We start from the raw sequence: 24,561 nt of genomic DNA on the forward strand, positions 1-24,561 counted from the left end.
AAATAGTTAAAAGGTAGGGAAGAAAAGGAGAAAAATCACCATAAACCAGTTTTTGCAAGTTGTAAACACATAAAGAAAAAATTCACTTCTCTGTCTTATGTGGATTTTAATTCAAACATTTAAGGCAGGTGATATTAAAATTGCAATTTAACACAGCAATACCAGAGAAAGGTAAAGATTTGACAGTTCTTCCTTCACACACACAGTGATTAATTCTTAATTGAAAAAGGTGTGGCACAGAATTAGTCTTACAATTGTAAGAAGATTTACTTCAGCTGCTCAGCCATTAAATGGCTGTGTAGAGGATTACTCCTGAAAAGCAAATATTTTCCTGTAGGTAGAGATATAAATCCTGTGCATTGTCTGAATCAAACATAAAATATCTCAATGGCCTCTTTTCTGGAGAGAGCACAAAACAAGAGTGTAAACTGATTTTTGTAACTCAAGGAAGGAGGTTTAACGTGTATTTTGTTAATACATGTGTATTAATACAGTGTGTGGCTGCAACAATGAAATGCTTGGTATTTGTAATTCATTTGCTGCTTGAAAAATTACTTTTTAAGACACAGAGATTGCTTTAAACACTTCACAATAATAATTCTGACTTGGCTTAATATCAGAAAAGGTTAATCATAAAGTTGTGATTCCACTGAGAATAAAATAAACTTTAAATACCTCTTTATTTATTTTATATCAAGAGTCTCTTTTTCATTCCTTTCCAAAAGCTTAAGTCATAGGAAAATATATGTTGACACACCAAAAAAAATAGTTTAAAGCCACATCCCAGTGTTATCTCATGAAGAAAAAAGGAACAAAGTTTAAAGATGTCATCTGCTGGGCTGTTCAGATGGCAATACAATTTCTATATTCCTTTTATCCACAGAAAACATTCTTACCCAGAAGACCCAATGCTTTTGCACACACCAAGCAGAGGCCTCTTCTCAGCAAAATTATCACATTTCTGAGCACCTGGCAAGAGGGAAAACAAAAGAAAAGAAAAAGCAAATCACCACGTGCTGTTTGTACGGTTTCCAAGTTCAGGTTGGGGCCCAATATTCTGAATATAACACAGAGCTCCCAGCTTGTGCAGGGAGGGGACAGAAATTCACATCACAGGCAGAGCTGGGAGAGAGATGAAAATGAGAAACAACACAAGCAGCAAAACATGGCCAGGCTTTGGGAGTAATTTTCTGTTCATCCCACCAGGGCTGGGGTTCTGGACAGAAACAAGTGGTTCCTTCTCACTTTTCATTGTATTTTAGGAATTTCTCTGCAGCTCAGCCTGGGTTCACACCTTGGTTTCCAGTTTGCAGAAATGGAACCAGGAGTGCCAAGCTCAGAGCAGCCCCTGCAGCCCCTGCCCAAGCAAACAGGAGGAGAAACCCAAACCACATCAATCTGTTCCACCAGCAGGAGATCTGAACCTTTAAAAAAACAACCTCCAATGGAACCACAGCTCCTACAGCACATCCCATCCCCTTCCAGGCTGCTGAGCCCACAGAGCCCAGCAGAGCTGGTCTGGGCCAGGCTGGGCCAGCTGTGCCTGCCCTGGGACCCTGTCCCACACCTGTGCCACCAGCCTGGCATTGGAACCCTGTCCCACACCTGTGCCACCAGCCTGGCACTGGGACCCTGTCCCACACCTGTGCCACCAGCCTGGCATTGGAACCCTGTCCCACACCTGTGCCACCAGCCTGGCACTGGAACCCTGTCCCACACCTGTGCCACCAGCCTGGAACAGGGACCCTGTCCCACACCTGTGCCACCAGCCTGGCACTGGAACCCTGTCCCACACCTGTGCCACCAGCCTGGCATTGGAACCCTGTCCCACACCTGTGCCACCAGCCTGGCACTGGAACCCTGTCCCACACCTGTGCCACCAGCCTGGCACTGGGACCCTGTCCCACACCTGTGCCACCAGCCTGGCACTGGAACCCTGTCCCACACCTGTGCCACCAGCCTGGAACAGGGACCCTGTCCCACACCTGTGCCACCAGCCTGGCATTGGAACCCTGTCCCACACCTGTGCCACCAGCCTGGCACTGGGACCCTGTCCCACCCTAGTGCCACCAGCCTGGCACTGGGACCCTGTCCCACTCCAGTGCCACCAGCCTGGCACTGGGATCCAGCCCTGGCACTGGGACCCAGCCCTGCTGTGCCCCCAGGCTCCCTCACACCTCCACCCCAGCACAACCAGACTGTTAAAGACGCCACACTTCTTAAAATGGGGTTTTAAGAGTTTGGAGAGCTTTGCTTTATTGCTGTGTAAACAGAAATAAAACTGAAATTGAGTTTATAAAGAAAAAAAAAATCTCACTTCTGCTTGTGAACAATGTTTAACTGAATTCCAGGGTATGTTTCTACCCAACTTAAATAACAAAGTAACAACCAATACCACGACTACTAAATTTCATCCACTTTCTTTCAACCTTTGCCTTTTTCATTATCTATCTATAGGTCTGCACATGTGAAGTGAATAATGGAATTTTTTTTCTCCATTATACACCAAACCCTTTGATCTCTAAAGAATATTAGTGAAATAGTCTGCTCAAAATTGAAATCTTGAATAGTGCTGTACAGAACTAAATCATTTATTCAGAAAGGCACAACAATTAACAATATACATTTTGACACAGCAGACTGTTAATTATTAATGACTCAGGTACATGCATTTAATTTGTAACAAACACTGCTGAGTCCTCTCAACTGTACCAGGAAAAATCTTCCCTCCTACACCTTTGGGTATTTATAAAGTCAAATGGATCCCATCAATAACTCCACCATCAACAATAGCTTTACAAATAACCTAAACCAGCCAGATGGATTTTCCTTTTATTCCTATTATTCCAAGCTCTTTGGTGAGTCAAACCTGTACTGTATGTACTGACCTGGAAATTGATAAATGAAACATAAAAGTCTTCTTAAGAGTCTGGCAACCCATTTGTTTCCCTCAGCGCAGGTAACAGATGAGTCCCATTTGTTCTGCTCCCAGCACCAGTGAAATGCTGACTACCAGCCCTGCTGACACTGATTCAAGTGCAGCCAGGATTTCACCTGGAGGATTTAACTCTACCTTTTTCCTTCTTTTTTCACTAGGATATATTAGAGACACAAATTCACGTGTTTATTTATGGTCTAATTTAATGACAAGGAAGGGGAGAGAAGGAGGAAAAATGTGGGGGGGAGTCAGGGAATCAAAATCAAAAGCAATGCCAGATTTAATACCCACAGCACAGATTTGCAAAATTTCTGCAATAGGTGCTTAAACTTCTGATTTCTGTCTATAATGACTCGAGTCCCTCAATTTTAAAAAATCCATTTCCTACTCCAGTACTTTCAGAATGTAAATATTAATAGTGCAGGAAAGGATCATTACTGGAGGCCTCTGAGGGCATTAAATCAGGTTAATAGCTGTCCCATCCACGAGATTGCACAGTGACATGTGTTGGGCTCTAATGGAGGCAGGAGCCTCTCCCAGGTCTGGGGTAGCATTTAATCCCCCAAGTTCTGCTGGATTAATTTTCATTTGTAAAATTGTGTTTATTTGCATGTGCGAGGCGCTGACGTGGCACACACCTGCTGCACACACAGTGTTTAACAAAATTGAAATGAAAAACAGCTCTCTAAATCCCCCCAAATACAAAAAGTATTGAAATCCTGTTGCAAAGTCTCTTTCTTAAACTCCTTTTATTCTAAATCCTTTTAACTCTGTCATATAACACTACAGCATTTATAAAATGCTGGAAATCCTGACAAATCACACAATTAAAGTAATGAAAACTGCCCTTCCTGCCAACAAGGCACCACCTTATCTACAGCTCCATTTAGCTAAATGATAGGTTGGGTTTTTTAAAAACCTCACTTCAGTTAGTGTGCTTAAAATTGAAAAAAAAAAAAAAGGAGGGGAAAAAATCTCTCTGTAGCTAAATGAAATTCCATACAAATCAACATTTAGAAGTTTATGAAGTCAAAAGGTTACCCACACTAAGCTCAAAGCAGCTTAGAGCCTGTCCTGCTGATGAAACTGTGAATTGGGAGCCCAGGGCCTGCTAAGGCCACCCAATAATGCCAATAAAAAGAGTGACAGCAGCACCCAAAGCAGCACATCTTGGAGCACAATGAAAAGGGAGCCCAGAGGATGGCACAGGAACTCAAAGCTGCCCAGAACTCTGGGGATGCCCCTGGTTTGCCACCAGGAGGACACTGCTGGGTGAATTTCACACTCTGACCTATTTAGCAGTGCTCAGAGGCACCATGTGTGGATTTCCCTGGTGTGTGATTCCACTGCTCAGTCCCATTTCATAATGAGTGCTGCTCCTGCTCCACTAAACCCCTCTCATTCCCATCTTTTCCTTGGAAACCTTGTGGCATTCATGGTCCTGGGGCAGTACCTGGGAATGCCCCAGGCTGGAATTCCCTCTCAGCCCAGCTGGGTGAAGGTTTCAGGTGCACTCGTCTAAAGCACCAGAAAACAATGAAATAATGAATTTATTTAATTTACGGTGTGATGAGGAAACACAGGTCAGGCCAAAGCTTCGAAGAAATTGGGATTTTACAGTGTTGCACCCCAAAATTCTCCCCTGTGATCTCCCTAAAAGAGACTAACTTGGAGAATTCCAGTCTGTAATTTCTATAATCCACAGCCATTGCCATTCATTATTGCCAAAACCCCAGCAGAGCTCAGACACACACCTGCACAACCAGCCCAAACCCTGCTTGTCCATCCAGCAGGGCCAGCCCCTCCACACAGAACCTGGGATTATTTTGGCCTTTTTGGGGATTTCAAACCACTGAGCCACCCAAGTGGCTGAACATACCCAAACCTCACATCTGCCTTCCTTTAGAAAGCAACCTAAATATTAAAGCTCTTTAAGTGTACCTGCACATAAAGCTGAGTCAGCTGTTGAGGTTCCAATCTGAATTTTACCAACATCAAAGATGGGAGCAGTGGAGAACAGGGATAAATCTGCTGCAATATTTCAACTCTCAATGGGTTTTAGTACCTCTAAATTCTTTCTATTTCCTTTTTTTATTTGCTTTTTTCCCCACTTATAAGTCAATTTGAGAGAACAGTCAAATTCACTGAGAGATGTAGGGCTATTATATCATCTTTCTGCAAGCAGCATAATCTAGAAAATGGCAATAAATTAATTCAGCTGGCTGGAGGAATTTATTTTCATAATGCTGAGACATGGAAATAGGTTTTACAGACAACCACTGATGTAAACTTCACCACCAGCAGCCTGTCACCCCTGTGAGCAGGAACTGCCACACACAGAGCTGCTCCCTGCCTTTCTGAGTCTCTTGATTGATTTTTAAACTTGACAAATGGGACAGCACAAGGCAAAGCAGGTATTTGGCCAGGGGCTTGTAAAATGACCTGGGATAAGTAATAAAAAATGGGAGATTGTAGCACTGACTTCCTTCAGAAAGCATCAATATTCTGATTTTGTAGGCGAAAGAACCACAAAGGTAACTGAAATAAATGTATCACTGCCTCAGCACTGAGAGAAAATCCAGACCTGGACACACAGAAACAACCCCAACCCCAGCCCAGCCCCAGATGTGGAAGTGGAGAAGAGCCACAGATGGCTCAGAGGAATTCCAGCTCAGAATTCCTGTCCCTGAGGCTGCCAGAGTCCAGACTGAGATGTTCTCATGGTCTAAACATGAGCTCTGCAAGCCCAAAATCTGCTCACAGGGCAAAGCCTCAGTCTCCAAAACCACCACATATACTGTGAACTGCACAGAATAATTAAAGCCCTGCCTAATGAGGGCCCTGGTAGGTGTGACCTGACCACGGAGAGGGGCTGATATCTGGAGGGTTTAGCATTGTTTACAGAAATCCCTCCATGTCTCATGGCCATCTGCTCCAGGCTGCTGAGCAGGACATCAAAGTGATGCAGCAGAGCTGGGCCAGCTTCTCTGGGTGCCTCAGAGCAGAGCAGAGCTGGGCTAGCCCAGGTTGGGTGCCTCAGAGCAGGGCACAGGTGCCACAGATGCCAGTCCCAGCAGCTCCAGGAGCTGGCCCAGCCCCTGAGCTAACAAACCTGCCCAGGAGCTGCTGCAGGAGATGCCCTGCATGAAAGAACCCCTCTGAAACAAGGCTGCATTATGCCACGAGGCACACCACGAGGCAGAGGATCTAACATCAAAGGGCTGCAGTTTTTTAATGAAATAGTTGACAAACTATTAAGTTCTGCTGCTGTAAAGTCACCAAGTTAAAGCCATGAGCTTTCCTTTCACACCTGGGAATGAGCTGCTTATCACCAGCTCAGATCTGTTTCTAGAAACGTGCCAAATCCATCCACCAGGAGACTCCTATTTTCAATAATTCCCTTTTTACAGCTTTACAGTAAAACAGTGTTTGAGCCTGCTGATGGTAATCAGCTTCTCCTTTACAAATTCCTTTTATTTCGTTCAGAATCATTAAAGCTCATGAGTTAGTTATCTCAGGCCTCTTATTACAGCTTTACTTTTATCTGATTCCAGATACTGGTCAATGATACATTCATGTACTTTTAATCAAAGATTTATTTAAACCAAGCCATGTAAAAAGAGACCAAAACATGTTTTTAAAAGGTTTGGTTTAATTTAATATGAGTTAATTTAAATAGTTTTCTAATGTAGCAACTATCATTGTCAGATGCTAAATATATGGAATTTAGGGGCAGAAAGACAATAACTGCTCGAAGCAGTTCATGAGTGTGATTTACTTGATTAAAAAATCAAAACTTGCTTTAATACCAGAAAAAAACAGAACTCCCAGGTTCTTCAATTAATTTACTTCATTTTCATTTTCATTTCCACTTCTCTTTCTCCTTTTTTTTTTTTCCTTTTAGAGAGGAAGGGGCACAGACATCCATCACTCAATGACACAAATAACAGTAGCTCACTGGGAATTATGCAGGGTTCCAGTAAATGGAATAAAGGAACAACAGGCTTGGAAAGTATTTCACTCTGGGTTACTTTAACCTGTAACAGTTACACACCCACACTTACTTTGTATATTCCTCTGCTTAGGAGATCACTAAAATAATATATAATATGTCCATCAAACATTCTTCATTTACTTTCTTTGAAACACACAAAATCAGTACAATTTACTAGGAATAATTTAAATGATAAGATTTTAGGCTGTATTTTTTGAGTTCATTAATTAATTCATAAAATAATTACTAGAAATTCTAAACCAGCATAGTCTCCAAACTATGGGGTCATACTAGAAATACGTTCTTTTAATCCACAAAGTAAAACTACCAATTTAATTTAAACCTAAACACTTCTTTCAGAAATCAACAATTAGATTGGGTTTGGATGGAACAGAATAATTTTTTAGAGGAATTTGCTTCTTTATGGACATTTGCTCAGATTTTGCAGCAAGTTCTTCTCAGGGTTAACTCAACTTCTGGAAGAATCCTGTTAAATGAAGCAGCTTGGTTTAGAATTTGATAAAATGTTATTTAAGCAGAGGCAGAGAGGAGCTGCACTCAAGGGATGATAAAATGTAAACGACTGAAAGGGTCAGAGTGAGTAAAGTTAATATAAAACAAGGAGAAATTGAACAAACCAGAAGCCAGTGGCACCCCAAAACACAAACCCTGTTTTGTGAGTTTAACTGGAGTGGATGAGCAGAGTTTTGAGAGAGTTCTGAGGATGCTGAACGGTTTGGGGCTGTACTCACTGATCTGAGGAGCTGGCAGGATCCGAGCGGCTCGAACCGGCCCGTGGCGCACCGAGAACAGCTCCTGGGCCTCCCCACTGATCTGCAAGGGCCAAAAAACAACTTACACCTGCAAAAATACATCCATTCAATGGCTAAAATACATCCATCCAATGGCTAAAATACATCCATTCAATGGCTAAAAATACATCTCTTCAGTGGCTAAAAATACACCTCTTCAATGGCTAAAAAGGTAGGTAGAAAGCCATTGTAGAGAGGTACATTGGTAACACTCTGCCTAAACAGCCACTGCCTTTTCTCCAATTGAAAATATAAATATAAGAAGTCTTGAATTGACTGTTCATGACCACACAGGTTTTGGAAGAAGCAAGACTTGAAGCTGATTAAAATTCACCAGAGTTCATCCCACATTTCACATGGTTCTAAAGGAAAATGCCAGCTCGCCAGAAATCAGTCAAGAGCGGCAAACATGGCTGAAAAAAGTGGGAGAATTTCATATATTGGTTCATTTCAAATTCACCAGGTGTGAAAGCCATGTTTAAAAATTGGTGGTCAGGCTACTTAAGCCTGTCACTGATGGCAATGTTGAAAAGATTAAACCAGAAGCAGCTCAGATGAATTTCCAGACTTCCTGCAATGGTCACTCAATGTATTTTCATAAGTGCCTGGAAATGGATCCGATATGGAACGTCAAACTGCAGGAAAATGGCAAACATTATGGAGCTCATTTCCAGCTAACCAACAACTTAAAACAGATGTAATGAGCCTCAGAACACGGCCAAGGCTGGCATCAAGTTTTGCCAAACAAGCAGCTTACAATATCAGAAGAGAACATGATTTGGAATAAGGTTCTTAGGAATCAATAAACTATAAATTCAAGAGAACTTTTGGAAATGTCATTTTATGGTTGTTTCCATTTCTTTCTGCACTTCAGCTCACACGTCCAAAAAAGTTAAAATACTCCTACTGTTTGAGCAGCAAATCCCAAGTACAGGACTCCTGGCTCTCAGCTTACATCCACTCTTGCCTGGTTATTTATTAGCACTGCTCTAGGTCATGGGGGAGAATGAAATCCACCCCATGAAGCACAATTATAAATAAAATTACTTTGAAAATACCATTTACTACAGAGCTAAGCCACCTTTCTGCACACAATACAGAGAAGTGCTGCTTCTCCCTGTTAAGCCTGGAATTACACACAAGCTGCACAAATGTGGGGAAATAACATTTTAAGCCATTTTAGCCCAGCAGTTTATCAATTAAAATCACTGTTAATGACACCAACTCACTAAAGGTTTGCTGATGGCTTTTATCTGATCATGAACTTGGAGTGCAGTGTGGGGATAAAATGGATGAAAACATCTGTATCCAGAAAAAACAGCTCAGGAAAATGTAGAGCACAGCTAAGCAGAAAATGAGGAAAATTAAAGAGGGGCAGAGTAACAAAGAGATTTCAGAAATTAAGACAGCAGCACGTTCTCTGTCCACTGGAACACAGCAGCTCTATGCAAAGGGAAAGGAGGAAATGGAAAAGAAGAAAAATAGAAGGTTTGGGAACTATTATTCTTGGCAATTAAAGATTTTCCCCTAAACCATGCAAATGCTGTTTCACACGTGTGTGCACATCTCTGTGGAATGAAAACACGAGGCAAAGGAACCAGCACAACAAAGGTAAGGAAGGAGTGATTCCCATAAAATATCCAAACAGCTCAGACACCTCCCTCTCCTTTTGAACCCTGCCAGCAACCAGCCCCAGCTCCAACCTACTTCAAACAGAGCTCCAGTCCCCAAAGGAGGACACACCAAGAGGGCCAAACCTTCCTGACTCAGGTTCTGCTCTTAAATATCCTGAACTCCAGGAGAATGTTTATCCAGCCTGGGGTGCCAAGACCTGGTGGAGCTTAAACCTGAGACTTGCAAAGAAAAGCTGGAAATGTCCAAATGCAAATGAAGTTTGTTTGTGCTGAAGCATTTCACGTGGAAATGCCAGCACAGCTCTTCTCATGCATACAATGCAGTAACTTTTGAATAATTAATATTCGTTATTTAGAGATAATTTATTATTTCATACTGGGGGGAGGTTACAGAAAGTAAGGTTAAATGGAGTAACAAAAGGCACAGGATCCAGCAGTGACTAAAATGAGATTACAGGTATTTAGCCCCTGTTTTGAGAGCACTGTAGGTTATAACAGGCCCTCTGCTCAGTCCCTGCAGCATTCTAAACCATGGAATGGTTTGGGTTCAGCCTCTACAGCTCAAGTGCTCAGCATTTGCTGACTCCTGGGAGCTAAAAAGGATCAAATCTGAAGATGCACCCCCACTGGAGGCTTTGTAATGAAAACACAAGATGCCACCCAACCACCAGCACCTCGCCTGTAAAGAAAATTCAAATTCTCTAACAGGCACAAAATAAAGTTTCCAACAAATCTGGATGTGACACTACACCACTGATCACATTAAAACACTAATATTTAATCCAGCAGAGTTTCACCTGGAAAAGTATCAGCTTTTTCAGAAGATTTAAGCTGTGTGTCCTTAACTGTCCTGCTGAGCCAGGGACTCATGGAAGACACTGCATCCTGTGCCTGCCATGAATTAGTGAGAGCTTGGCTGCTCCTTGGTTTGCTTGGCACTGAAAAATGCATTAGGGCTTTGAGTTCAGATTTTCTTTGAATTCCAATTAACTTCTTTCAAACACCAGAAGGTTGTGCTGCTTGCAGACTTACAAACCCCTGAATTAACTGCGGTTAATTTAATGCCCTTCATTTATCCATGGATAAAACTTCATGGCTGAGGTCACATTTGGTGGTGTTTGCAGGGTCTTAGGGTGAGGGAAGAGATGAGGATCTGACTCCATGTTTCAGAAGGCTGATTTATTATTTTATTATATATATTACATTAAAACTTTACTAAAAGAATAGAAGAAGGGTTTTCATCAGAAGGCTGGCTAAGAATAGAATAAGAATGATAACAAAGGTTTGTGCCTGATTGAGACTGTGATTGGCCATTAATTAGAAACCACCACATGAGACCAATCACAGATCCACCTGTTGCAGATAATCAATGTTTACATTTTGTTCCTGAGGCCTCTCAGCTTCTCAGAAGGAAAAACCCTAAGGAAAGGATTTTTCATAAAATATCATGGCTACAGTCACACAGATCCAATCTGCCTGCAAACACCTTCCTGGGGGCACAGAGATGGTGTGGCCTGATCTTCTGCCACTCCCTTATCTCAGCTCATCCCCTGGGAATGGGACACTCACCCCAGCAGGAACCCAAAAGGGACCAGGAGCTGCCCACGGAGGGGACAGGGGGTCAGTTGTGGGCTGGGAACCCCCAGCCAAAGGCTCCACATCCCTTTACCAGCCCCTGGAGCTCCACAGTCTCACATGCACAGACAAAACACAAATAGAGCTCATGAATTGAAAACAGAGCTCTAAATTCTTCACAAAGCACCTGTGAGCAGTGAGGCTGTGGCTGCCATTTTGGATTGCATCCAGCTAAGTAGCAAGTCCCCGTGGCAGCTCTCAGAGCTCTTAAAAGTTTTTCTTTCCCGTTCCAAAAGCCAAGAATATTTCCAAACAGGTTTCAAGAATTGGATATTAAGCTGTAAAAGCAGCTTCAGGTACTGGTTGCAGGGAAGAGGGAATCCAAAATGAGGGCTCCAAGCTGCTCTGGTAGAACATCTCAGCTCTCCCAAAACCTGGCATCAACCACAACCCCCAGACCTACAGGGAAGGCTGGAAGTGGAGGATTCAAACCCCCAAAAAAGTCTTCATTAAAAGAGGAAGAAGAATCCTCTTCTTCACTTAAGAGATCTTGAGTTACTGCTCAGAACATGACAGCCCAGGAGTCTGCAGCACTGGGTAATTTTTGATGGCATTGTTTGGAGCACACCAGTTCGCACCCATAAAAAAAAACTGAACAAAGGAAGTTTTGTTCACACCAAGGACAAGTAATAGTTTCCAACCAGAGAAAATTATTTTCACGTGGGGAAAAAAAATTTAAAACAAAAAAAAAAAAGCCAAACATATACCAAAGTGAAATGAAATGGAGTTTGGAACTCAATGCTTGAACTACTGTGCAAATCTAGAAATGGAAACTGGGGAATGTGTAACAGGAAAAGGGAATCTAACAAGAAAAGGGATCTGGAGGTTGTTTTAAATAATCTCATGTATGTTTTATACATGAAGATATCATGGTAGGATGTTATAATATGATAATAAGCCATTAATAGATACCACCACCCAATATTGCTGCATATGGGTTAAAGGCATCTTCCAGTCGTGCTGCTGCTGGGAAAGCAAGGAAGGACTGGAAACAAATGAACCAATTTTATCACTTTAGTTTAGAAATTCTCTCAGCTTTTCTATTCAAACCAGATTTCTGTAATTATCAAGAGATTGTGAGAGTTTAGATGCCCAAGGAATGTTACTCTAGTAACATGAGGATGAAGTTGCACCTAGTGCTTTAAATTATGGCAGTGCTAATGCAATCAGAAGTTTTATAAAACCACATTTCTGGCACACTGGAGCCTCTTCAGTGTAAAAAACCCAAAGCCTCAGCAAATTATTTGCATAGAAGGTCTGCAAAGTCCTCAGACATTTTCCAGGGTCACTAGGCCAGGTCTTTACTCCATTTTTCTGAGTGCACATGCCAGTGGTTCCCTATGGGAAGAGGCCTGGACAGAGCAAAGACTGCACCTTGGGATGTGATAAGTTTCTAATTGTCACTTTAAGATGATTTTTCTACTTCTGAAACTCCCAGCCTACCATGAAAAACAAAACCAACGTGCATTCCCTGCACAGGAACACCCAGAACAGACACTCGGAAACCACATCAGGCAGGAACCAGCTCCAGCTGTCTCTGAAACACCAAACTGGGAGCAAGGCACAAAACAAACTCCAAACCAAACTCACCACTCCAGCGCACCACTATCAACCAGGACCTCCCAGTGCATCCCCAGATTGCTCCCCACTCAGCCAGGAGTATTTCAAGGCCACTTTTAACCTTCCCACCCCTGCTGGAGAGCAGAGATCAAAGCCCAGCCCTGTGGGGGACACCCTGCGCTGCACTTGGCTCCCCCAAACACCACCCCGGCCCTTTGAAGCCTCCCTAATGGCATCTCCCATCCTGCAAATCACACTTTTGTGCTCCAAAGCTCTTCCTCCGAGGAGATGGTAATGGGAGAGCTCTCTCAGCTCCACAGAGGTGTGGGCAAGGCCGTGCAGCACCATTAGCAGGAGTGTGGGCTTAGGAGCTGTCATAAACACTTCATAATCACTCACACACAACCCCTGCTGCCTGCAACACGTTATTAAGTGCTGAATAGAGGGCCAATTGTAGGAATAAAAAAGCACAATGCTACAGATAATGACTTTCCTGAGGAGATTTGCACATAAATGTCAGATTGTTGCTTTTGCAGATTAAGCTGGAGAATGCAGAGTTGGTTATTTTTTTCCTTAGCTGGAATAACATTGCTTAATTACAAGCTAAATAATCAGTGGGGCCAAGAAGGAAGGTTTGTGTAATAGCAAAGGGCACAAAAAAGTGTTGCCAAATAAGCTCTTAAATATTAAGTCAATCACAGAGCTGCCAGGCTTTATTGTGCTCAGGCTAAGCAAGGGGGGGAAACACAAAGGAGAAGCAACAATGTGGAAAACCCCTTCCAGTTTATGAAAAACCTTCTCCAGTTTATGAAAAACCCCTCCAGTTTATAAGAAAACCCTTCCAGTTTATGAAAACCCTCTCCAGTTTACGTTCCCTCTAAATGTGTTGGATACACAAATCCTGCTCTGCAAAGATATTTAAAGCTGATGTTAAAGATCATTTTTCTGTGAAAATCTGCACTGACAGAGGAGCCATTCCAACACTGCCACAGTGTCCAGGTCCAGGCTGCACCTTCCTGGCTGAGCTCTCAGAATTTCACAGAATATCCAAATAAAGGGCTGCTAAAATGATGCAATATCCCCACAGCTGACATTCTGAAGGTGCATGGTAAAATATTTCCACATTTGGCATTTTCTCCATTTCACTGCACTTCCCCTCTGCTCATACTTCTGCAAAGGTTGAACAACACTAAGAGAAGCTGTCCTGCAACTTAAATTTTATTATTTTTCCTGAAATAGCAAATACTATCAAAAGCTAGGAATGATGAAGTGAAATACATTGGGGGAAAAAAAAGACAGCCTGGATGCATGGTCCTACTAAAAAGAAGGCAAAATCAGGTATTCCATGGCCTAACTTGTGGCTCATTTGGACACAAGGAAGGAAAAAAAAAGAAATAAAAAGATATAAAGAAAAATGAAAACATCTATCCATGGCAGATAAAACATCTATCCTTTTTTTAGCAGAAAACACAGGTTCATCCGGATGAAAAACGTTTCAGCTGGGTAAAATGGGTTGTTTTGGTAGGATAATTGAGCTCCAGCCGCTGTGATGCTCAGGGTATGGTAATTAATTAATTAATTAATGATTGATGAGGCGGCGCTGCCGCTCTTAGCCCGGTGTCCCAGCGCCCCCCTGTGGCCGCTTCGCGTAACGCACCGCGACAGAAAATCCCACTTTTGGCTGAAATGTTCCCAAGTTTCAGTTAAAGTTCCTAAATTTTAATAAACAGTGACAAAATACTGAAATTTAGCGAGGTATATTCGGTCTCACTCCATTTCTATTAAATATTCCTTCAAGCACAAAACCTCACCAGCTTATTTCCTCATTTGTGCTAACGAGATGCAATCACGAGGATAATAAGATGCAATAAAAAGGGGGAAAGCCCTACCACACCCATAAAATCAATTAAACTGAAATTTTACTTTAGAAATTAAGATTTCTAAGCTGCTGGTATATAAACACATGTCCTACATAGCTAACCAGAAAGTTGTAAAATGTACACATTTTTTTAAAAAACAATGTATTTTACAAAGGGAAAGAACTCCATCCTCTCTGCTTTATTCTGAAGGATAAGGTGTTGTGAGCAACTTTGCTTTTTTAAGTTCAGAATTTTATGACCTACTGTATTCAACTTTATTCTCTCATTTTGAGCACGTTGGGGGGAACTCCCCAAATGGAGACCACGTGCCCATAAACCACTGTGCAACACAAGCCAGGGCGTGGGGATGACAGCATGAAATCAAAGCCATGTGCACACAGAGGCCTTCAGCAAATTAAAATTGCAAATCATGGCCATGACAAACATGTGATTGTAAAATACTATAAACACTGTCATACTGGAGTTCCTGGGACAAACAAATCCTGTTGGTGTTTTAAAATCCTTATCCTTTTCTGTTAAAAATATCCAGTTTTGTTTTGGGGCTAGAAACGATTCCAGAATGGCAAACAAGGGGTTTTTTAAACACTTATTCTTTTCTATTAAAAAACAAAATCCAGTTTTGTTTTGGGTTTATAAACTGCTCCAGAATGGCAAACACTGCTCCCAGTTTGAGTCAGGAAATGGACATAGCAGGAATAATGTGTAAAAAGCCCTCAAAAATCTGCAGGTACATGAACTGAAGTGTTTGAGCTGTGCTCAGGATTATCTGAAGATAAGAACATTACACACAACCCCTGAGACATTGATGGGAAGTGTTGGCTCTTTCCCTTCAGTGGGAGAAATTCAAGGCAAAATATTAAAGTTGGAACACAAAACTGAGAGAGAAAAGGAGAAGGAAGGAGGGGAGAGCTCTGCACTCACAGGAATGCTTCAATGGGAGAAATTCAGTGTAAAATATTAAAGTTGGAACACAAAACTGAGAGAGAAAAGGAGAAGGAAGGAGGGGAGAGCTCTGCACTCACAGGAATGCTTCAATGGGAGAAATTCAAGGTAAAATATTAAAGTTGGAACACAAAACTGACAGAGAGAAGGAGAAGGAAGGAGGGTGAGCTCTGCACTCACAGGTATTTCTCCAATGGGAGAAATTCAGTGTAAAATATTAAAGTTGGAACACAAAACAGAGAGAGAAAAGGAGAAGGAAGGAGGGTGAGCTCTGCACTCACAGGAATGCTCCAGACTTGCATCCCATCACTGTAGCCAATCATCAGCAGCAGCGGGGGCTCATTCCCAGTGCTGTGGATCTCATGGAATTCCATATTCCTGGAGGTATCTGAAGGACATTTCAACAGCAAAACCACATCAGAAGTCAGGATCCAGCTCTCAGCAACACTAGATTGTGTTCCCTCAGTTGTTAGAACTAAAAGTAACCAAAGTGCTTTACATTTTCATGTTGGAGCAATACTGAAATTATTCTTTTATATTTGCACCTGCAAACATCACTGTTGAAGATTCACAAAGAGAAAGCTTCCAAATTTAAAATATTGGAGAAAAATTTTCTGGATACCAACATGGTCTAGGAGAAAATGGTGATTGATTCCCCATTCAGACCTGAGCTCCTCTCCCTGTTCCTTTTTATTTAAGGAAGGTTAGGGATGGAGTGAGAGAGAACCTAAATCAGGGTTGTTAGAACTAGAAATTATCTATAATCTCTATGTGGCTATATATATATATATATATATATATATATATATATATATATAGCCAGTTAAAGCTTGTTTGCTTGTGAGTTTGTTTTCCCTTTATTTTTATAAAATCTCAGGCATTCCCTTTGTAGGTTCATATAACAAAACTCTTTAGAATATTCTTCAGAATCCTTCATGTTGTATTTACATTTATTTTATGCAGCCTGTTCTGACTGGGCCTGGACACATCCTCTTTTACCACCCTAAATAAATCTTCTCTATCTCTGATGCTTCCATGCTTTCAGTGAGCTCTGTTCATTTCCTCATGGTTGAAAATGTCATTTAAGAGGGGTCTTACTCAAGAAAATCATATTTATGATTATTCCATTACAGAGAAAGCTGACTGGAATTATTGCACATGGACCCAAAACTCACAAGTACGAGTGAGAGAAAATGAAGGCATACCATTTAAATCTGCATTTTCAAATCTGACCCAGACAATCTTCTCTTTTTCTTCTGGTGGGGTTCCACTGTAGGCCTGGACAAAAAGCAAAAGGGTTGAAACAGGGAAGATTTACAGTGATTTTTCTCCCCCTGTAAGAAGGAATCCTATTAAAAAACACAACTATGATCCATGGAGCTTATTGTCACCAGTTCTCACACAACATAACCTGGCTGAACATCACTCACTGAGGGAGGAATGACAAAACATTTGTGGCAATAAATCTGGGGCAGCTAAGAGATGCCTTAGAAATGACTTAGAGGGAGTTAATAAAGTTAAACACAGTGGCTTCTACAGTCTTTAATTTCAGCAGTGTTGGAGGTTCTCACATGAGGTGCTTCATCATTAAAATTCTCTTTAATTCACTAAAAAGCTTTGCAAGGCAGACTGAGGAAAGAAAGAGACCTTTACTCCACAGTTTATATTACTGACACCTCTCAGCTCTGTTTGTGACAACTTTAATGCAGCCATTTAAAAGAGAATAAACTGCAAGTCCAGGAGAACAGGTCCATGTTTCAGCCCTGTGTTCTACAGATCCCCATAAAAAGATGAGATACAAGAAGGAATTGTGGAGTGAGACCTGCAGTGTTTCCAGGCTGGAGGTTTTATAGTCCTCAGGAGAAGCTGAAACACCATCCCTGCCAAGTGAATTTACCAAAACACTGAGCACCATTTGGGATTAAACATGAACACATCTTGTATAATCACCTCATAGATGCCAGAAAAGCAACAACATGGACTAAAAATACAAATGTGAAAAATGAGTGTGGGGTTTACTTTTCAAAACAAATCACATTCCACGCTTCCCAGGCAAGCTGATGTGGAAAATAAAACACAGATTGTGTCCTTTACCCAGCCAGGGGCAATGGGGGGCTGTGGAATGCAGCAATCTCCTCACTGAAACTTTCATTATGTTACATTTTAACCCTGAGTCCAAAAATACATTTCACAAATTGGTATTACTGAGGGCATTGTTTTTGTATCATCACAGAATAAATGCACTGGGAATTCCTAAGAGGAAACCCATGAGGAAACAAGACACTAAATCATTCCTTGGAATCAGAATCAGGATCATTTCCTGAAGCTGCAATCAGCTGCAGGGCTCCTCCACCAGGAACTACAGCTTTCCTAAAGAGTAAAACAAAATTAATTCCCTTCTGCTACTGGGAGGCAACCAGGAAGGGACAATTCCACTGCCATATTTATTACATATAAATATATTATAATATATATATATATATACTTAAAGTATTTATTTATTTGTTTGTTTGTTTGTTTGTTTGGTGACATAATAAATGTACAAAGCACAGTGAGGATTCCTGACAAGTGTGCACTGAAGAAAAGTAATTTCAAAGATGCACACCCTACCTGTGGCACAACATCCTGGAGGAAGGTAACAACACTTTCCATGTAGGATTGTTCCCTGGAAAACAGAAGGAGAATTTCAGCCAAAGGAGCTCAGAAATGGTGATGAATTATTAAATTAGATCAGCAAAAGGAAGCATGGGCAACCTTTAGCACATAGCAGAATGCTAAACATGCAACGCCAAATTCTGATAATGTAAACATTAAATGCCAAATTCTGATAATGTAAATTGTGGCCTGTAAGTTTTGACAGGACTGAGTAAGAGCAATAAAAGTCTGTAAAAAACCTGCTGATGGAATAACTGCTTGGGGGGAAAGAATAAACTCTAAATTCAAGGAATAAGCCTTGTTCTCCACATCAGAGGGGCCTGAAGTGCTGCAGGGATTTGGAAATCACTCCTCAGGATTTTTCTACTTGAATGAAACTTGCAAATGAGATTTAAACAATGACTGGGGCTCTCCTGGCGGCACAAACTCACTCCCAGAGCTCCTGTGCAGGATGGACAATGCTGGCAGGGATGGAACAAAACCCTCCCTAACAGCAAGGAGAGGCATTTCCAGAGGAGAATTTACAGCTTGGGAAGGTTATTCCCTGCTGGAAGCTCATCAGCAGCATCAGCTGGGGAGGGTTTAAAGTGCAAGACACATTTATTGGGGCAGAGTTAAGGCAGTGCTCTGAGCAGTCCCTGTGTAAGTGCTGAGTAACCACAGTGTGGGCTGAGAGCAGCACACAGATGGTGCTGAAACCCTGCAGAAACTGCTGCTGTGAGCCACGAGGAATACTTGAACTGCCTTCAGAAACTCTGAGATTACTTCAGAAAAGCCTTCAGGTATGTCTTTAGGCAACAGCTTTGGCAGCTCTGAAATTAACTTTTGTGCTGTTGCAATTTTTCCTGTGCCAGCTCAAGGTTTCTCATAGCAACAAAGTAGAGCTGTAAATTAGGAACTCTGGATGGCCAAAGGTGCTGTTTTTTTCTGAAGATTGTTTTAATAAAACCAGGAGTGTTTAACACTGAAAATGCAGCACTCTGGAGAATTTAGGTCTACACACAACCCCACAGAAGATACCTGAACCCAAATGCTGCAACATGTCTTTGAAAAGAGAGCTAAATCTAAAATATGAAGTTTTACATTCCAGAAAGTCTATTCCAAACCAAACCAGCCATCCCAGGGTTTCTGCATCCCACACTGTCCCACTCAGCTTTAGGCTCAGCCCTTACAAACGAGCTGTGCTTCCTCCTGGGCTGATTCCTCTCTGATTTATGTAGGTCAGCCCAGCTGCCCCTGCACACCTTTATTAAAATGCCTGGCCACAGGTGAGAATTAAACACAGTGTCTGAGGCTGCCCTGGGAATGCCAAGCAGCCACACTCATGCTGCCTTCGTGGCTCAGCTCATGCAATGCACATTTTCCCCTCTGCCCAAGCACATCTTGAACACCAGCTGATGTTTGGGAGGTGTTTTATTCACAGTGTGTGCTCTAAATCTCCTCCAAAGTTGAAAAAAAATTCCAGGGAGATGTCTTGAAAGTGGTTAAAAACAACATAACCCACAAAAAAAGCCAAATCTTCCTTTAATAATGATGTAGAAAATTAACATGAGCAGCAGAATGCTGCTGAGCGCTCAGCACACACAGGTTCATCAAAAAAAAAGACATTTTTGAGGCACAAACAGGCACCTCCAGAACAAAACACGATGCTTAAAAAAAGAACAAATAATCATCTTCAGAACAATCAACTTCTTACAGTATTTTTTCTATTATAATACATTTAAAGCACATTTTGAAGAAAATGTTGTTACATAGAGGAAATGCATTTGTTGAGGAATTTTGCCACATTAAAAAAATGGCTGCAGGACAAAGTTCAAACACAATTTTTTGTGCTACAACAATCAGTTTCTTGTGATCTTCAATAAAAATGAAGTGAACCTTGTTTCTGGAAATACAGAGTTATCTCCAAGGGCACAGTAACACCCCCTGAAGTGGACATTTCCATATGATGCATTTTGTAGCAGCATAAACATCCCAAGGAAGGAAGAAAAATTGCTACAAAACTCCTTTAACAGACAAAGACCATAAATCTTCTGGGCTGTCTTACAGCCAAAGGGCTTTTTTGCCATGAAATCATTCCTGCACACAGGATGCCCAGGCACAAAAAGTGTTTGGCAGGTGCTCTGACCAGAAGAATGGAGCTTCTTCCTTTTTTCTTGGTTTTGTTCTTTTAATAAAATAAAATTTTAAAAATCCACAATTCTTCTTCCTGGAGGACTTTAATGACAAGTTTTGTGTGCTTTAATACATCCACTCCTGGGGCAAGGTGTTGTTTAAAAGAAGAGCCAGAAAGGATCACAAGTGGCACATGCCTCTGGCCTAAGGAACAAGCTGGCATCACTCTTCTACACTGCAATGTTTGTACAGCAAAATGGTGCAAATAACAACAAAACTTGGCAGTAATTAGCTGTTAAATATGCAGCTTTGGTGTGTAAAACATGGGATCCCAGTTAGGGAGACAGAAATGCCACGTGCTGACTTTATTGGACAACGCTCAACGCAGCCAAACTGCAGCGTCAACACAAGCTGGATTTGGGGGGGAAAAAACCCAAACCAGTTCAGGCTGGGCTCTTCCACAAGAAAATCAACCCCTTTTCAGAAAGGGCTGCTCTTCTAGAAGGTTCTTACGTGGCAGCTTGAGGGCGAACCACCACTCCTCCAGTGCAGCGGCTGGGGCGGCGCGGGGACTCGGTCGCCATCGTTGCGGGCACACACCTGCAGCAAACACAGCACTTTCAATAAAACTGCCACAAAATTGGTTACTCCACAAGTTCTTCGTGTGTTCTTCAGGGTGGTAGGAGAGAAATGTCACTCACACAGACCTAGAGGTCTCTTTACAGCACTTTTTTAATGAGAAAAAGAAAATCGCGCACCAAGCGGAAAACTCCTATCACTGCAGCTCCTGGAATGTTTGTGAAAATATAAAACCAAACCCCACACACCTGCATGATAAAGTGGAAAGTTATCTCAAACTGTGCTGGGTGATCTTTAAGGAGCCCTCCAACCCAAACCACTCTGTGATTTCATGATTAAAGATAGTGGTACAGGGATACAGCTGTCATCACCATTACACAAACCCACTATTTCCTAATGGGCTGCTGGCTCAGAAAACAATTATATAAAAATAACATGCAGTCACAATTGCAGTGTACTGTACTTATGAAAACATGGGTTACATTGCAGCTCACATTCTGCTGCTTTATGCCAGTTTTTTGTGCCATCCTCAAGCTTTTCTTCACAGTTCTGCTCTCCAGGGAAAATTTCTGTGTGACATTCCTACAGGTAGAAAGCACCTGAGGAGCACCCCAGATCCCAGCCAGCTCCTCAGGGAACCCCTCAGCTGCTCTGTGCTGTCCTCCCACCCCAAACCTGTTTTACTTTTCCAAAGTAAAAGAAAAGGCCAAATCCCCAAGGAGGTATCAGTTATCAGCATCATTTCACGTCAGGCCAGACTCTGCAAGGACCAGCCCATTAAGGGAGGGAGGATAACCGCTCAGAAATTAACAGCAGAACAATAATTAGTAACAAAACGTTCAGCAACACAACAGCAGCCTGACACACGCGCCGAGGAACCTCGAAAGGCGAAATGTCACGGAAAGAATGAAATCACCTCACGGAAAGGATGAAATCACCCACGGACACCCGCCCGTGCCGTGCCCCGAGTGCCAGCCCCTTGTGGCACCCCGGCCCGAGGGGAGCGAGCCCGGGACCGTCCCAGCCCCGGCTCTGGGCCTCGGCACGGCCGCGCCTCAGCGCGGGGCACCCGCGGGGCCGCCCGACCCTGCGGAGCCCCGGCAGCGGCCGGGCCGGCCTGGGCACCTCCGCCGCCGCTATTGAGCAACTCCGCACAAACACCGCGACCTGCCCGGCCTCTCTCCCGCCGCCGCCCGGAGAGCGGGGCCGCGGCCTCCCGGAGCGCGCCCACCCCGCCGGCCGCCCCTCGCTCCGCACCCCGCGCCCTCCGCCCGCAGCTGCCGGGGGTCCCCCAGGCCTCACGGGCGGGCCTGCCCTGCCCGCCGTCCCCCGCTCCGGCCGCTGCCCGGCCCGGCCGCCCCGCGGGCCCGCTCCGAGCCGCCGCAGCGCTGCCCCGAGCGCGGCCCCGCCGCGCGCCCCCGGCCCGGGCCGCCCTCACCTGCCGGGCTCCCGGCGCCACTGACACTGTTTGGGACCCCCCGGGCAATGACACCCAGCGCACCGCGCCCGCAGCCAATCGGAGCGCGCTGGGGGCGGGCCGCGTCCCGCTCTCAACCAATCGGCAGCCGCGCTGCTTGGTAGTGGGCGGGGCGCGGCGGGACGCGGCCGGGGCGGCGAAAGGCGGGCGGCGCTGCCCCCCCCGCCGCGCGCCCCGCGGCTTTGTTTACATCGGGGATCTCGCGAGAGCCGCCGCGCGCCGGGGCCCGCCCCGCGCACGTGGGGCGGGGAGGGGCGGTAGGGAGAGGCGGGGCCGGATTGGCGGGGAGGGGTGGGCGGATCCGCGCTGTGACGTCACTGGGAGGGCGGGGTTTTGTGGGCGGGAGCGTGAGGGACCCTGAGGGACCGTGAGGGACCCTGAGGGGACGTGAGGGGACGTGAGGGCGGGACCCGCTCGGAGGGGTCTGGGAAAGGTGCGGAACGAGCAGAACGCCGCAGGCAGACAGCCCCGGCAAGGGGGAAAGGCCGCGGGGCCGAGGCGTCCCCCAGCTGGAGGTCCCCAGGCTGCAGAGCCCGGGGACAGCGCAGGATCCTGAGGGACAGGAGCTGCTGCTCCTCAGAGCTGGGGTGCTGCGGCAGCGCTGGAGACACGGCTGAGGAGCGGCCTCAAAAGCCCCAAAGGGGCTCCGAGAGCCATGGAGAGAGACTTTGGACAAGGGCCTGGAGTGACAGGACACAGGATATGGCTTCACACTGTCACAGGGTGGGTTTGATTATACAAATAAATCGTTCCCTGTGAGGGAATTGAGGCCCTGGCACAGGGTGCCCAGAGCAGCTGTGGCTGCCCCATCCCTGGAGTGTCCAAGGCCAGCTCGGAGCAGCCTGGGACAGTGGGAGGTGACCCTGCCCGTGATGTTTAAGTTCTCCTCCAGCCCAGCACAGTGTGTGATTTATGTTTGCAGGTGTCCAGCACTGCCCAGATGCCTCAGGGTGACACACGGGGCCCTGGTTCAGGTTTCCAGACAGTGGCACCAGGTCAGGAGGGGGTGACCTGCTCTGGGAATGCACCTGACTCCTGTGACAGCACCATCATCCACATACCAGAAGAATGAAACAGTGACTGAAAACATCCACCAAGTGCCTGTGAGCAGCTTTGTACAGATTACAGCTTTATTTCGCAAGAAAAAGTTGGAACTCGGGTTTGATCTTACCAAAGGAGCCTCTGTGAACATACCAGGTGTAAATTCCCCTGTATCAGCTTTGAATATTCATTTCAGAGAAGTCAAATGATAGAAGAGGTGGGCAAAGTATACCCAGGAGTAAAACACTGCCAGTTCCTGTCATCAGGGCACTTTCTGTCCAGTGCAGTTAATCCTCACCATCATCCAGGAGATTCCCCAGGAAAAATTGTAGGGTTGGGTTCATTTATTAAGAGTAAAAAAGAAAAAACAAAAGGTGGGGAAGCCCAAGTTTGTAATGGCTTGAGGAAACTTCAATGAAGCTCACATTTCTGAGTGCAGCAGAACTCCATGGAAACTTGAATTTTGCTTCTGTGTAGAGCAAAAACCCTGGGAAATTCACTATAAATCTTTTTTCTTTTGCATATTTCCCTTATTAGTAGTAACACAGTCATCTAACCGAGGTGTTAGAGTCACTCTTTGGAAGGTTCAATGCAGACTAATTGGAAACAGGTAATTATTGTTGTTGCCAGGCAGTCGCCCCACACAGTTGTGGCCTCTGCAGCCTTTCCTGCCCATCTGGGGCAGAATTTCAACATCACAGCAATACTTTATGAAGTGAAGTTTCACAGAAATAAATCCTTGCAGGATCCAATTTGGACAGGCTGCTTCTTTCATCTCCCGAGGCAGCGCTGTGTTCCCAGCATGGATGAAAGGGAATATTTTCAGGAATAAAATCCCCTGGGATTTCTGTCACCATGGTAACACATATAGATAGCAGGCCTGCTTCCAAGCCAGGTTTTATTGTTCCAGCAGTAAAGAACTGGCTTCTACAAATAACCAGCCTGGAATAAAGTACTGCCCTTTTGCTTTCCCAGCAAAATAAAATTTTAAAAATTTAATATATCGCTACAGTTAACTATTCAAGATAAAGTGCCAAGATCAGCTCTGCCATAAATCTAACTGGGATGTCTTGTTTCCTAAGCCACAGTGAGAAAGGGGAGAGTATTCACATATTTAATTAACACCAGATAAATATGAATATTTTTGTAATAATAAATTCATATTTCACTGCTGAATACATACCAGAACTCAAGCTTGAAATACAAATAAAAAAATAAAAAGCATCCCCATCAAATTTTCATGTGTTTTATTGAGGTGAACATACACATGGTCCACATAGTCAATGAAAATAGTCATAA

At 43.9% G+C, this 24,561-nt stretch overlaps 1 protein-coding gene across 1 annotated transcript in view; it reads right to left on the reverse strand.

The window, feature by feature from the left end:
• The window catches only part of BCAS3 (BCAS3 microtubule associated cell migration factor), a 296,311-nt gene extending 274,473 nt beyond the window's left edge, over positions 1–21,838 (reverse strand). The window contains exons 1-7 of the mRNA XM_058817596.1: positions 21,661–21,838; positions 20,679–20,765; positions 18,006–18,060; positions 16,601–16,673; positions 15,677–15,783; positions 7,685–7,766; positions 897–969 (exon numbers count right to left, since the gene is read on the reverse strand). Of these exons, the coding sequence (XP_058673579.1) occupies positions 897–969; positions 7,685–7,766; positions 15,677–15,783; positions 16,601–16,673; positions 18,006–18,060; positions 20,679–20,749 (461 nt within the window). The 5' untranslated portion in view covers positions 20,750–20,765; positions 21,661–21,838. The remainder of the gene's footprint in view (positions 1–896; positions 970–7,684; positions 7,767–15,676; positions 15,784–16,600; positions 16,674–18,005; positions 18,061–20,678; positions 20,766–21,660) is intronic.
• Positions 21,839–24,561: the final 2,723 nt, after the last annotated feature.

Source organism: Ammospiza caudacuta, chromosome 20, assembly GCF_027887145.1.
Source record: "Ammospiza caudacuta isolate bAmmCau1 chromosome 20, bAmmCau1.pri, whole genome shotgun sequence".
NCBI classification, from domain to species: domain Eukaryota; kingdom Metazoa; phylum Chordata; class Aves; order Passeriformes; family Passerellidae; genus Ammospiza; species Ammospiza caudacuta.